This window comes from Hibiscus syriacus, unplaced genomic scaffold, assembly GCF_006381635.1.
Source record: "Hibiscus syriacus cultivar Baekdansim isolate YM2019G1 unplaced genomic scaffold, ASM638163v2 tig00117000_pilon, whole genome shotgun sequence".
Taxonomy (NCBI): Eukaryota; Viridiplantae; Streptophyta; class Magnoliopsida; order Malvales; family Malvaceae; genus Hibiscus; species Hibiscus syriacus.
This window is the reverse complement of record NW_024063516.1, coordinates 346,948-361,365: the sequence shown is the minus strand read 5'-3', so window position 1 is coordinate 361,365 and position 14,418 is coordinate 346,948. Positions and strand designations below refer to the sequence as shown.

At 36.9% G+C, this 14,418-nt stretch overlaps 1 protein-coding gene across 3 annotated transcripts; it reads right to left on the bottom strand.

Moving 5' to 3' along the window:
* Positions 1-9,264: 9,264 nt before the first annotated feature.
* Positions 9,265-13,933, bottom strand: LOC120194615 (protein IQ-DOMAIN 32-like). Of its 3 annotated transcripts, none has more exons than XM_039196874.1 (6): positions 13,534-13,933; positions 12,726-13,172; positions 12,433-12,642; positions 11,841-11,918; positions 10,053-11,727; positions 9,265-9,714 (listed from the first exon to the last, which is right to left on the bottom strand). In XM_039196874.1, the coding sequence occupies exons 1-6, from the start codon at positions 13,621-13,623 to the stop codon at positions 9,698-9,700; spliced, it is 2,517 nt and encodes an 838-aa protein (XP_039052805.1). In that variant the 5' UTR covers positions 13,624-13,933; the 3' UTR covers positions 9,265-9,697. The 3 variants fall into 3 exon arrangements, with proteins under 3 accessions (XP_039052805.1, XP_039052807.1, XP_039052806.1); XM_039196876.1 differs by having other exon boundaries at positions 10,071-11,727; XM_039196875.1 differs by having other exon boundaries at positions 11,841-11,915.
* Between the last annotated feature and the right edge of the window lie 485 nt (positions 13,934-14,418).

The window sequence follows — 14,418 nt, the reverse complement described above, 5'->3', positions numbered from 1 at the left end:
TAGAGGATCTATGTGGTCCTTCGGGATATATATGTATTCTTTGGAACATGTGTGAAGTCTGGTGAGACACATACTTGATCCTTGGCATATGTATATGATTCTTAAGGAATGATATGTGGTCCTTCGGGACATATATGTATTCTTTGGAACATGTGTGAGGTCTGGTGAGACACCTACTTGATCTTTGGTATATGTATATGATTCTTAAGGAATGATATGTGGTCCTTCGGGACATATATGTATTCTTTGGAACATGTGTGAAGTCTGGTGAGACATATACTTGATCCTTGGCATATGTATATGATTCTTAAGGAATGATATGTGGTCCTTATGGACATTATTATATGGCACTATGGTGCAATTCTACGCGGCACTCCGGTGCAATTCTACGTGGCACTTAGGTGCAATTATATGAGCTGTGGTGACAGCATAGTGCACAACCTCACAATACTCACATACCTTAGGTTCTCTGTATGGTACCATGGGCTAATGAACTTACTAAGGCGAACTTATGAATGTGAATTTGATAAGTATATGTGTAAGAAACATGGTTTTGGTTATTGCATTGTTTACATACATCTTATTACTGCAACCCATCTCATTTTGGCAATTACTTTATATTTATTGATATTATTATTATATTATTGACTCACTAAGTCGATGACTTAGCGTGTGAGTGTTTCACACGTAGGATCCGATAAAGTAGACGATCGAGGTTAAGCAGCTGGATAACATTACTCCTGCAACTATCAGATCAGAAGCAACTTAATCAGTAGGTCATTTTGTTATGAAAATGGATGTTGGCATGTAATTAAAGAGTTAAGTTGTGTATGCTCTGAATATTTTGGTAAACTTATATTACCATATGTATATTATTGTATTTTTCGTAATATAAGTTCAAGTATTTTACTATTATTTGTAATGAGTTGTGTTTTAAAAGTCAATGTAATATCTCTGACTCGTATCCGGGTTGGGATACGAGTTGGGGGTGTTACATTTAATGGTATCAGAGCTATGATTTAGCCGATTCTAGGCATAAACCAGAGTCTATAGAGTCTTTAAATGGAATACATGCCAACAAATAGTGAGAACTTCTGATCTGGTATAGTATGAGTATGTTGTTTTGCTAATAGAACAATGTGTTTATTCTTATTAGATGTCCAGACATAATAGCTCCCGAAGTAAAGCGGGAGAAGATAGGCATGCTGAAAGCAGTAATTCACCTGCCCTGGCCAAGCAAGGTGAAGAACAGGCATCTCAAGGAGTGCCTGTGCAAGATCAAGATATGTTCTTCAGAACGTTAGACGATATTCTAACGCGTCTTCAACCTCCTGCTCCACCAACTCAAAGGATGAATGTAGCAAAAGAGTTGAGAGGTTTAGGAGCTCCCGAATTTAAGGGAGAAACCGAAGAAGGTCCGGTTGCGGCAGATCTTTGGTTAAATGATTTAAAAATCATCTTGGATGGTCTCCACTGTTCTGAAGTGGAGAAGTTAGATGAAGTTTTCTCGTTATTGAGGGGTCAGGCGAGAATATGGTGGACGAACGTCACCATGAGGATTCCCAGTGACCAATTGACTTGGTCTTTATTCTTAGATGAATTTAAAAACAAGTACATTGGAGATCAATTTATTCGACAGATGAAGCATGAGTTTTTGAATTTGAAACAGATGAACCGCTCTGTATATGAGTATGAATGTGAGTTCAACAAGTTGAGTAGGTTTGCATCCGAGCTTGTGCCTACTGAAAAAGAGGCTTGTGAATGGTTTGTGGAGGGTTTACGCCCTAGATTGAAAGAGATGCTGATAGTATTGAATTTGTCCTTGTTCCAAGAGGTGATCAATCGTGCCAAGGCTCTTGAAAGAGCTCAGAATGAGAGATTCGGGGATTTTAGAGTTCATACATCAAAGAGAACGGGTGCTTCTTCTAGCTCCGTACCATCAAAAAGGGGAAGAGACTCGGGATTTCGATCACAAGCTAGATCAGAATCAGTTGCATCGTCTGCTAGGGGAGCAAGTCAGGCAAGACCTAGACAGACGCAGTCAGTGGGATCTGGTGTTGGGAGATCTACTCCGAGTCAAGTGAGACAGTGTCAGCACTGTGGGAAAAACCATTCTGGGACTTGTCGGATGGCTGCTGGGACTTGTTTTCGATGCGGAGATGCCAGACATTTTATCCGGGATTGTCTATTGATTGTTGGTGAGCCTGCACCATTTGAAAGAGTTGGTTCTTCCTCACAAAGAGGACGAGGAAGAGGCAGAGGAAGGAACCCGTCTGAATTCTCTGCTCAACCTGAAGTTCGATCAACCGCACGGGTGTACAATCTAAAGACAAGTGAAGACCGTGATGATCCTGATATTATAGCAGGTACTTTTCAGTTGTATGATAAATTAGTATTGGCATTGATTGATCCGGGTTCTAATTATTCTTATATTACAAGTAAGTTAGTAAAGGAATTGAGGATTCCCTTAGAAGCTACGAGTAATGAGATTATAGTAACAACTCCGTTAGGCCATAGTGCTCGGGTGAATAAATTCTGTAAGGGGTGTCCCATAAAGGTTCAGGGAATTGAATTCCCTGCTAATCTGATGAAATTACCCTTTGACAAGTTTGAAGTGATTCTGGGAATGGATTGGTTATTCCGTTACTATGGAGATGTTAATTGCAGATTGAAAAAGGTAACCCTGAAAAGTCCAGGAGGAACAGAGATAAATGTGAGCAGTGAAAAGTTTAATCCCTTAGCAAATGTAATGTCAGTAATGTCAGCTAAGAAGCTATTGCTACAGGGATGTCAAGGATTTCTTGCAAATATGATAGATTTAAGAGCTATAGAGAAAGGGCTAGAGGAGATTCCAATAGTTCAAGAATTCCCTGAAGTTTTCCCGGCTGAGTTGCTAGGATTACCTCCAGATAGAGAGGTAGAATTTCAAATTGAGGTAATGCCAGGAACCGCTCCAATTGCAATGGCACCTTATCGGATGGCTCCGAAAGAATTGCAAGAGTTAAAGAATCAATTGCAAGAGTTGTTAGGAAAAGGATTTATTCGACCAAGTGTGTCACCTTGGGGAGCTCCGGTGTTATTTGTTAAGAAGAATGATGGATCAATGCGTCTCTGTATTGATTATCGACAGCTTAATAAGGTGACCATCAAGAACAAGTATCCCCTTCCGCGCATTGATGACTTGTTTGATCAACTAAAAGGAGCTTCGGTATTTTCGAAGATCGATCTACGTTCGGGTTATCATCAATTGAAGATTCAGGAGAAAGATATTCCGAAGACGGCTTTCAGAATGAGATATGGTCATTATGAATTCATCGTAATGCCATTCGGAGTAACGAATGCACCAGCTGCTTTCATGGATCTCATGAATAGGATTTTCAACCCTATTTGGACCAGTTTGTTGTTTCTTTATTGATGACATACTGGTTTACTCGAAGTCCATTGAAGAGCACAACGTACATCTGAGGCTAGTTTTGCAAATTCTCAGGGATAAAAATCTCTATGCAAAATTGTCCAAATGTGAATTTTGGCTAAACGAAGTAATTTTCTTGGGGCATGTAATCTCAGCAGTTGGAATTAGAGTAGACCCTCAGAAGGTTAAAGCTATAATGGACTGGGAAGTTCCAAAGAATATATCTGAAGTTCGGAGTTTCCTTGGACTTGTCGGTTATTATCGAAGATTCGTTAAGAATTTTTCGATGATAGTGTTGTCTTTAACAAAGATGATGAGAAAGAATGTACCATTTGTTTGGACTTCTGAATGTCAAGAAAGTTTTGAATCTTTAAAGAGGATTCTGACGGAAACTCCGATATTGGTTCAACCGGAATCTGGCAAGAATTTTGTAGTATATAGTGACGCATCCCATAACGGGTTGGGGTGTGTATTAATGCAAGAAAGGAAGGTGGTAGCGTATCCATCGAGACAGTTGAAACCACATGAAAAGAATTACCCCACTCATGATTTAGAAATGGATGTTGTAGTATTCGCTCTCAGGATTTGGCGTCATTATCTTTATGGGGAGCGTTGTTACTTATATACAGATCATAAGAGCCTGAAGTACCTGATGACTCAAAAAGAGTTGAATTTGAGGCAACGTAGATGGGTAGAGTTCTTAAAAGATTATGATGTGATAATTGACTATCATCCCGGAAAAGCTAACGTGGTAGCAGATGCTTTGAGTAGAAAGACGTTTGCAGCTTTACGAGCTATGGATGCAAGATTATCTTTAACGGGAGACGGTGGTCTTTGTATAGAGTTAACCCTTAAACCAGCATGATTAGAACGGATAGGAGAATTGTAAAGTAAAGATGAAACGTGTTTGAAAGAATTGAACAATTAAAGAACAAAGAGATTAAAGACTTTGAGATTAAGTCAGATGGAAATCTATATTGTAAAGGAAGAATTGTAATACCCGACAATGACAACTTGAAGAAAGAAATATTAACAGAGGCTCATTGCAGTCCGTTAACGATGCACTCGGGTGGAACCAAGATGTATATGGATTTGAAGGATTGATTTTGGTGGTCAGGGATGAAACGAAGCATCACCGAATTTGTGTCTAAGTGTTTGATATGTCAACAAGTCAAAGCTGAGCATCAAGTTCCGTCAGGATTATTGCAACTGCTTTTCATTCCTCAATGGAAATGGGAAAATGTTACGATGGATTTTTTTCGGGGTTACCCTTGACTCCGAACAAAAGAGAATCAATCTGGGTAATTGTTGATCGATTAACTAAGTCAGCACATTTCCTTCCGGTTAGAACGGATTTCTCTATGGAAAAGTATGCAAAGCTGTATATTAGAGAAGTTATTAGATTGCATGGAGTGCCTGCTTCCATAGTCTCTGATTGAGACCCTCGATTCACTTCTAGATTCTGGAAATCTTTGCATGGAGCGTTAAAGACTCGTTTAAACTTTAGTACGGCTTTTCATCCTCAGACTGATGGGCAATCAGAGAGAACTATTCAGATATTGAAAGATATGTTGAGAGCATGCGTAATGGAATTCAAAGGATCATGAGAAAAGTATTTATCGCTGGCAGAGTTCGCTTACAATAATAGTTATCAGTCTAGTATAAAGATGGCCCCATATGAAGCATTATATGGAAGAAAATGTCGTACTCCATTAAATTGGTATGAACTCAAAGATCGAAGTGTTCTTGGTCCGGATTTAATTCAAGATGTAGAACGGAAAGTTCGAGAAATTCAGCATAACCTCAAAGTGGCCTCTGATCGGCAAAAGTCCTATTCTGATCTTAAAAGAAATGAGATTGAAGTTGAAGTTGGGGATAAAGTGTTTTTAAAGGTATCTCCATGGAAGAATATTTTGAGGTTTGATCGGAAAGGAAAGTTAAGTCCCTAGTTTATTGGACCATATGAGATTGTAAAAATAGTGGGACCCGTAGCATACCAATTGACTTTACCACCAGAAATGGAAAAGATTCACAATGTATTCCATGTCTCAATACTTCAGAGATATCGATCGGATCCCTCACATATTGTAAACCTAGAAGAGATCGAGGTACAACTGGATTTGACTTATGAGGAAGAACCGATTCAAATTTTAGCTTATGAGGTTAAGCAATTGAGGAACAAGACTATTCCATTGGTTAAAGTTTTATGGGAGAATCACAAAGTAGAGGAAGCAACATGGGAGCGTGAGGAGGATATGAGGAATCAGTATCCCCATCTCTTTTCTTATTGAAAATTCGAGGACGAATTTTCTTAAGGGAGGGAGATTTGTAACATCCTCCATGTCGGGTTAGTGATTAATTTGTAAAGTTTCAGAATTTGGTGATTTAAGTAGAATGATGGAAGAGTTCAATGACTTATTTGAGTTATTTTGTGTAGGATTGAATTATAAAGAAGGAAGATTAGAAGGACAAAATGGTCTTTTTATAGCAATATAATTTTGGGGTTAGTATTATATTAACCACGTGGATGTATAGGAAATTAAAACAAGCTTCCAAAGTCATCTCTTCTTTCTTCTTCTTCATACGTGAGACCCAAGCTAAGGTAAGAATTTCTTGTTAGTGAATTTCTTGATGGATTTATGGTTGATTCATGACCATTAGGCAATAGTTAAGCTTAAAGGAAGTTTAAATTGTTTTAAAACCTCAAGAGAAGAAGTATATGAAGAATTAAAGAAAAGAAGTAGAAAAGTGAAATCTTAGATTAGAGTTCATAATAAGAATTGGAAATGAGATTTGACTTGTCATCAAGTTAATTAAGGGATATGAAGTGTTAAAATTGGAATTAGAACACCTTGAAAATTTAGTGTGATTCTTGAATGCCATGTAAATGATGGAATTTTGGGTTTAAAGAAGTGATTATGGAATAGAAATGAGTTTAAATAGGTATATGGAAGTTAGGAATATTAAAGGAAGTAAAATATGAAGGTTTAAGCTGAAATGAAGTGATTTTTGAGCTCAAAATAGGATTTCTGGGCTAGGGGAATCGATACCCATTCAAGGGGAATCGATACTCCCTCAAACAAATATGAATTTCCAGAACGCTAGAGGGGAATCGATACCCCCAGGGGGGAACCGATTCCCCCATAATAAAAAAAAAGAGAAAAGAAAGAAGAGAGACTAAACTATCAATTTCTTAAATTGGTAGGCTATTAGAGGTTAATTTCAAGACTTAGGCATCTGATAATCATCTTGAAAATTTTGCTTATGTAGATATTGAGCCTAATCGAGTTCCGGAACCATCGACAAGTAGGATCAATCGAGGGAAATACAAAGAAATCTAGGTGAGTGCATATGCATAGCATTAATATGTATTTTATTCAGTTCTAGACTTGTGATAAGTCTAGATTCAATATTTTGATACATGATCGTAGTTCATATGATGATATATGACATGAATCCATACCATATGCATTATGGGACATGAATATGAAAGAAAAGTTATATGAGTTATATGATAAAGGTATAGAAGTAATATGTCTACGTGATATGAATTAGATAAATTGTGAAAGCCCATGTTATGTAAATGAGAATTATAGGTATAGTTGGCATGCCAAGGGTAGAGGGTCTATGTGGTCCTTCGGGACATATATGTATTCTTTGGAACATGTGTGAAGTCTGGTGAGACACATACTTGATCCTTGGCATATGTATATGATTCTTAAGGAATGATATGTGGTCCTTCAGGACATATATGTATTCTTTGGAACATGTGTGAGGTCTGGTGAGACACCTACTTGATCCTTGGTATATATATATGATTCTTAAGGAATGATATGTGGTCCTTCGGGACATATATGTATTCTTTGGAACATGTGTGAAGTCTGGTGAGACATATACTTGATCCTTGGCATATGTATATGATTCTTAAGGAATGATATGTGGTCCTTATGGACATTATTATATGGCACTACGGTGCAATTCTACGCGGCACTCCGGTGCAATTCTACATGGCACTTAGGTGCAATTATATGAGCTGTGGTGACAGCATAGTGCACAACCTCACAATACTCACATACCTTAGGTTCTCTGTATGGTACCATGGGCTAATGAACTTACTAAGGCGAACTTATGAATGTGAATTTGATAAGTATATGTGTAAGAAACATGGTTTTGGTTATTGCATTGTTTACATACATCTTATTACTGCAACACATCTCATTTTGACAATTACTTTATATTTATTGATATTATTATTATATTATTGCCTCACTAAGTCGATGACTTAGCGTGTGAGTGTTTCACACGTAGGATCCGATAAAGTAGACGATCGAGGTTAAGCAGCTGGATAACATTACTCCTGCAACTATCAGATCAGAAGCAACTTAATCAGTAGGTCATTTTGTTATGAAAATGGATGTTGGCATGTAATTAAAGAGTTAAGTTGTGTATGCTCTGAATATTTTGGTAAACTTATATTACCATATGTATATTATTGTATTTTTCGTAATATAAGTTCAAGTATTTTACTATTATTTGTAATGAGTTGTGTTTTAAAAGTCAATGTAATATCTCTGACTCGTATCCGGGTTGGGATACGGGTTGGGGTGTTACAGATTCAGTTTTTTAAATTTAACAAAAACTACCAAATATTTGATAAACAAAAGGACACCTTTTAGGGGGTGTTTGACTCAAGAAATGTGTGATTCTCATGTGAATGAAATTCACATTCTCATGTTTGGTTGGCCGGGAATCTCATTCCCGATAATATTTTATTACTAATAGTAGATTTTTTTGGGTATATTACCAGGAATGTCTTTACTTCCCTTTCCTTAGGTATTATTTGATTACTGACGTTTTGGACTAAAATGCCCTTAATTTTTTTCCAAAAATATCCTTCTTCTGTCATTGAATAATAAAAATTATACGAATGTTAAATTATAAATTTATTCTTAAATTATTTTAGATTTACAAAAAAAATCTATAATTAAAATTTTATATGAAGTTCAGGGGTTAAAATAAAATTTTACCCTTTCATTAAACCTTTTTATATTTTCAATTTTGTAAAAAAATGTATATAAAATTTATGAATTTAAATTATTTAAAGAAAATATATAAATATTTTCCAACTTGATAAAAAACAAATATATAATAAGTACAATTTGGTTAAATATACATTCCAATAATCTTTTATTCCTTTAATCAAACACGATAATTTTACATTCCTGCTAAACCAACCAAACACAAAATACAATATTCCAAGTAATTCTCCATGGTAATCTTACATTCTCACTGGTAATCTTACATTCCGTGAACCAAACGCACCCTTAAAGGAGGGATGTAATTACTGAACTCATCTCGACTAAAAAACTCTAGAGCTCAACTCAACTCGAAAACTCGTGAACTTAAAATTTTCAAGCTCGACTTGAACTCAAAATCATGAACTGAAGTTCGTAAAGTTCGAAAATGCTAGAAGAAGAAAAACTTAACTCGATTAAAGTCTCAAACTCGAACCTGAACCTTAAATACATAAAAAATTATATTGCATTTAAAAAAATTAACACATAAATATTAATATTATTAATAATTTATTTTTAAAATATATTATATTTTCGAGATACTCACAAATTTTTTGAGTCGAGTATCAAGTAACATATTTCAGCTTGTTAAAAACTCGAGTCAAATCCATTCGAATCGCATATTTATCAAACTTTGACCGAATCAATCTCGAATAACTCACGATATATCCCATCTCATTAACAATCGTATCCTAAAAATTTGCTTTCATTGCAGATGGGTTCATGGATTTCCTTGGTTACGAATGCGTAAACAATTGAAAGGGAAAAATAGTGATCAAAATGGTGGCCAACGAAACAACAGAGAATAGCCGAGTTATCACACGAAAAATTGATCAAAGCTCTCCACTTTAAAGCATCATTGTCTAAAACTTCGAATATACACCTCAAAAACAAGTTTGTAGCAAACCCGAACAATAACACGCCAAACACATTTGAACAGAACACACGAGCAGACCTCCAGGCGTAAAGCTTAGAAACAAACAACAGTAATATCAATGGTTTTGGTAATATAAATATACAACAAAATGTTCACTCAACTCTATATATATCTCCCCCCATGCCAAGCACTAGATGGTTTGTCAGAATCAACTTAAGTGGAGAAATACTGAGGCATAAAGCTAGATAGTAAGACCACCAATCAGCTCCACTTCTCCACCTGAGAAGTTGCATAACAGGGAACTGTGACATATGGTTGCTCCGAGGTAACCCATCACCTTTGCCATTTATCTGAAACAAACAAGACTTTTAGGGGCGAAGCCATAAATTTTTTAGGGCTGAAATTGAACTATTTTAAGACTAAATCATAACTTCATTTTTTTTGTTGGTCCCAGGGGGGTCGGGGTGGTTTGAAATTTTACACCTTTGGTGTAAATTCCCTACTAAGATTGTGTAACCTTAGCTTACTTGTACTAGCAAATATCTGCTTGCTTGAATGATAAATGAAATTCAATTATCTAAAATGAAAAGGACAAAGTGTACTAGCAAGGAGTAAGAATTAAAGATATTTTAATGTTAAAAAGTTCAACAATTAAAGTAGGAAGGTGAAGAATAAGCTTGGAACATACCATGCATAGGATTTATACCATTTCCTTTTGCACCCTGATGGGATTTAGAAATTGGTCGCTGGATCCTTGGAGAACCCGTCCTCCCATTATCAGCAGGTAAGGAATGTCTCTTCTTGATATAAATGTCTCTGTCTTGCAAATCTGGACTTGATCTTGGTGAGGTCTTTGCATTAACCTTAGCTCTTGCTGATTCCGTGGCATGCATGAAACGGGGAAGAGAATTGCTGCTGTTACTATCTCCTGGCTCACCACCAATGCTGTCAGGTCTTCCTGAACCTAGAGAATTACGTATCTTTCCATTTTTCTGATCTTTGGGCAATTCTTCCATGCTACATCTTGCTCCACTATCATGACCTGGAGTTGATGGAGAACTCTTAGCAGCAGACAAGGACTTGCTCTTTTGACAGCTCTTGTCCTTTTTCTTTTTCGCTTTCATTGATACCTCACTAGAAGGTGTTCTTTGGGATTCTGGAACAATTATATGGCACTTGGGCGAGGCTTCTGGGGATAATATGTATGCTTGATTACCCATCTCAGAATCCAGATCTCTATGCAAATCAGGTGTGCCTTTCGGTGGCTGCTGCGCTACTTGAGGGGAGTCTGCAACAACTAAATTCGTCAATGCACCATTAGCATCATCCAGTTTCTTGGGCTGATCAGCAATAGATGGAGAAGAATCAGGCTGATCATCAGTAGACAGAGAAGAATCATTCATTCTGATTGCACCTGTATTGTTTTCTTTAACATTCAAATCCTTATTACTGTTAGAACTGAAGATTTCTTGCTCAGAAACTTTGGTTACATTTTCATATCCTACAGTTCCAACTTCAGATATATCAGGTAAACCGAGAGTGGAAATAACAGAGATTTCAGCCCCACATTCAGAGCCAATGCATTGAACCTTCCTATTATTGACAGCATTTCCTGTGATGCTTGGTTTGGTAGACCTGCTTATCGTATCTGCCTCAGATGACAGAGCACCCACGTTCGATTCATCTCCAATGTCTTGGGGGGATGAATCAACAGATCTACTTGAATTGGCCCTTGAACTCAACTCCTTAAATTTTGTTTGTGCAGCAATAAATGCAGGATTATCTGCCTTTCTTGACCCAAATGCAATTTTCATAGGCTCCGTTTCCAGTTGTTCAGAGGCAAATCTTTTAGTAGAATGTTTGGGTTGTTCACTTTCTATTTCCAGCTTGCTAGAAAGACAACTGTCCACTGCTTGAGAATGTGCATTTGTTTGCATCATTTGATCTTGTGTGTTTATATCCTGAGAGTTCTCTTTTAGGTCGGATGTAATAGTGTCAATCAGAGGTTGGTCCATATCATCCATTACTGGAGAGGAAGTTGGCTCACATTCCTCAAACTTAAAGTTGGCAGCGTTGTTGGTGATCGGATTCTCTTCACTCTCTGATGATACCAATATCTCCCGTACATAAGTTTTGGGTTCGTTTGACTCAGAGATCGCTTCAGATTGAACTGTTGCAGTAAGAGGAGTCTCATAATTGTCACTTTTCTCCCATTCTGGTTGTTCAATAGTTAATTTCACCAGTGAAGAATTTCTAGCTGATGGCACAGACGTCCACCTCTCTAACCAGCTCCAAGCTGAGTTTGGTTTCAATGGATCACACTTGAAGTGTATAGGCTTTGTCTTGGGTGTTGAATCCATCAGCTGCAAGTGCAATCAAATCAAATTCCGAGTACACTGCTTAGACATAGTTTGACAAATACATGCGAGCATATAGTTTTTAAAAAAAAAAGCAAAAGACTGTTGACTTAACACACCTGACGAGCAAACTTATTGCTAAGCAGATTCTCTATGGATGTATAAGTTGCATTCTGTTTTATTGCTGAGCTTCCCTGCTTCAGGAATAAAAGGAGGAATGATGGCTAAAACTAAAAAATAGCAATTACTGAAAGAAACATATTGCACAAAATTCCTAAACATACTATTATCTATAATATTTTCAGGTGATTTATGTTGTGTCATATACAAAGTGTAACTGATTAAACAAACATCACGGCAGAAGGGACATTAGCCTGTAATATCTGAATGTCTTGCAAAGCTAGCCAGAAAAAAATAAAATCCTATTAGATTCACCTCTCTCTGAACAGTATGATTTTGTAAATTACAGAGAACTTGCTGTCCACTGGCCCTTTTTAAAATTAGATTTGTGCTTGAGAATAGAACATGCTCATAGATTATATACTTAACTATGATCATCCATATATGCAAATAAGAAAAGGTAAAATGTTGCAACAATCCTAAAAGTGAAAACAAGCAGGCCACCCATCAGTAAATATGAACCCGAACATACAGGGTAAACGGTCTTGTGAGTTGTGATTCCTATTAATTGATTTAAGCTTTAAGAATTACCAAATTTTGGTTGTCATTATGGAGCTTGCCATCCAGCTTATTTTCAGCATAAAGCCCGTCTTGAGATAGACGAGCACGAACAAGAATTTGCATCTTGACAATGGCTTGAATGCACCGTAAAGTCCCAGCAGCATGTTTTCTAACCAAGTGCCCCCTTACAGCAGCCTGCAACTTCACTAAATTCTTAAGCTTTCCTAACTCTTTATGTGCCTGCAAATGAGTGCAATAGATATATCATGAGGAAAGTTATGAAGTGGAAAGTTTAAATCCACGCTGGGAAAGAAGTAATTTACCAAGTACCCTCTGACAGCAGTCTGTACGATAATAGCAACAGATTCATCAAGGTTGGCATCATCTTCAGCCTCGTTTGTGGTGATGGGAACAGATTCAGGCATTTTAGAGTCCTCTTGGGTCAACAACTGAGATTTTTCTTCAGTGTATGCCATTGGTGTAAGCAACTGAGATTTTTCTTCAGTGAACTCATTTGGTGCTACACTCTTAGATTCTACTTCAAGGTACTCATTTGGTGTCTTCACCTGAGGTTTTTCTTCACTGTGCTGAATAAATGAAGTTTTCTCAGTAGAAATGGATGCATCAGGCTGTTGAAAATTGAAACCGGCAAATTCCGGACTTTGCTCAAGTCCCGAAGTTGCTTCCTGTATAACAGTATTGCTAAGCACTTGATGCCGATCAGATCTCTTTCGAAAGCTCCATCCCTTTTTTTCGTTTGTTATCTTACTCTGGAAGGAAATTTGAACGGCCTAATTCAGCTCAGAAGGAGATGGAATCATGGAGAAAAGAAAGAATGTTTAAAAAGACAATAGCACTACTCTATATGAATTGAGATACTCTCGATTGTAAATTCTACCCAGAAAGTACTGCTTTATTCAACTTGTAATCACCATATTCAATAGAAACTGGTACAGCGCTACTAACTATGGAATCCCAACGAGGGCATAATGAAGTGAACTAGCTGTTTTAAATATTAACTAAAGTTACCAAAACATCAAATGAAAGTCGAAACAGAAGGTAGAATGGAATCCTAATCCATCGCAAAACAACAAAAAGAGAAACCGCGATGTAAAGGATGTATACACACACCTCAGCCCGAGGAACATGAACAACGTCGTCTGTTTCACCAGAATCGCCGCCGCAAGTAATGATTTTGAAACAGGAAGTGGATTTTCCCATGTTTCTATTCTCCCTTTTTTTCTTTTTTCTCGCTTAATCTGTTCTTTTTCTCTCTCCTCACTCTTTCACTTTTAAGTCTCAACTCAAGCGGCTGTGACTGTTAGAGACAAGACAGGCGATATATTTGGTGTGTGGTGCGCTGTTGGAAATTGTAAAAGAGGGAGAGGGAGAGAAAAGAAAGACGGACCTCAAACCAAATCCTTAAATGTAAAATTGTTCTTTACGTTTGAATCCGCCACTTTATCTAATGTCAGATCAGGTCAGGTCCATTGCTTGCCATCTTTCTAACCGAATCAAAAGAGCTACCAAAACTTTGTTGAGTAGAGAGTCTGAAAGAGAAGATATTCCTTACTAAGCATAATAAATATATACATATGTTATCCAGTTCTTCGTCAGTTGTCACGAGATTCTCGAGAAGTTGCAACCATATACTCATTAGGCAGTACTGCTAGTCTTGAACAATTTATTACCCAAGACTAGCGGTGAAAATTTATTCCACACAATCCTCAAATCATTTTATGGTATCACTTCATTAATGTATATCAGGAAAAATATATAGTAGGAGAGGTAAAATGTGCTTCAAGTAATCGAAGGTTAGAAGATAAAGGTATAGGGTGGGAATCTCCTCCAACAGGCAGTGGTCCCTCGATACATTATTCAGAACTAATAAACACAACTTGTACTTATGTTTATAATTAAGGTAAACTATTTATTTGGTCACCCATAAATTACTTAATTTATGAATCATTTAATTGTTAATTTTTTTTAAATCATATCTAACGTTATAATTTGATC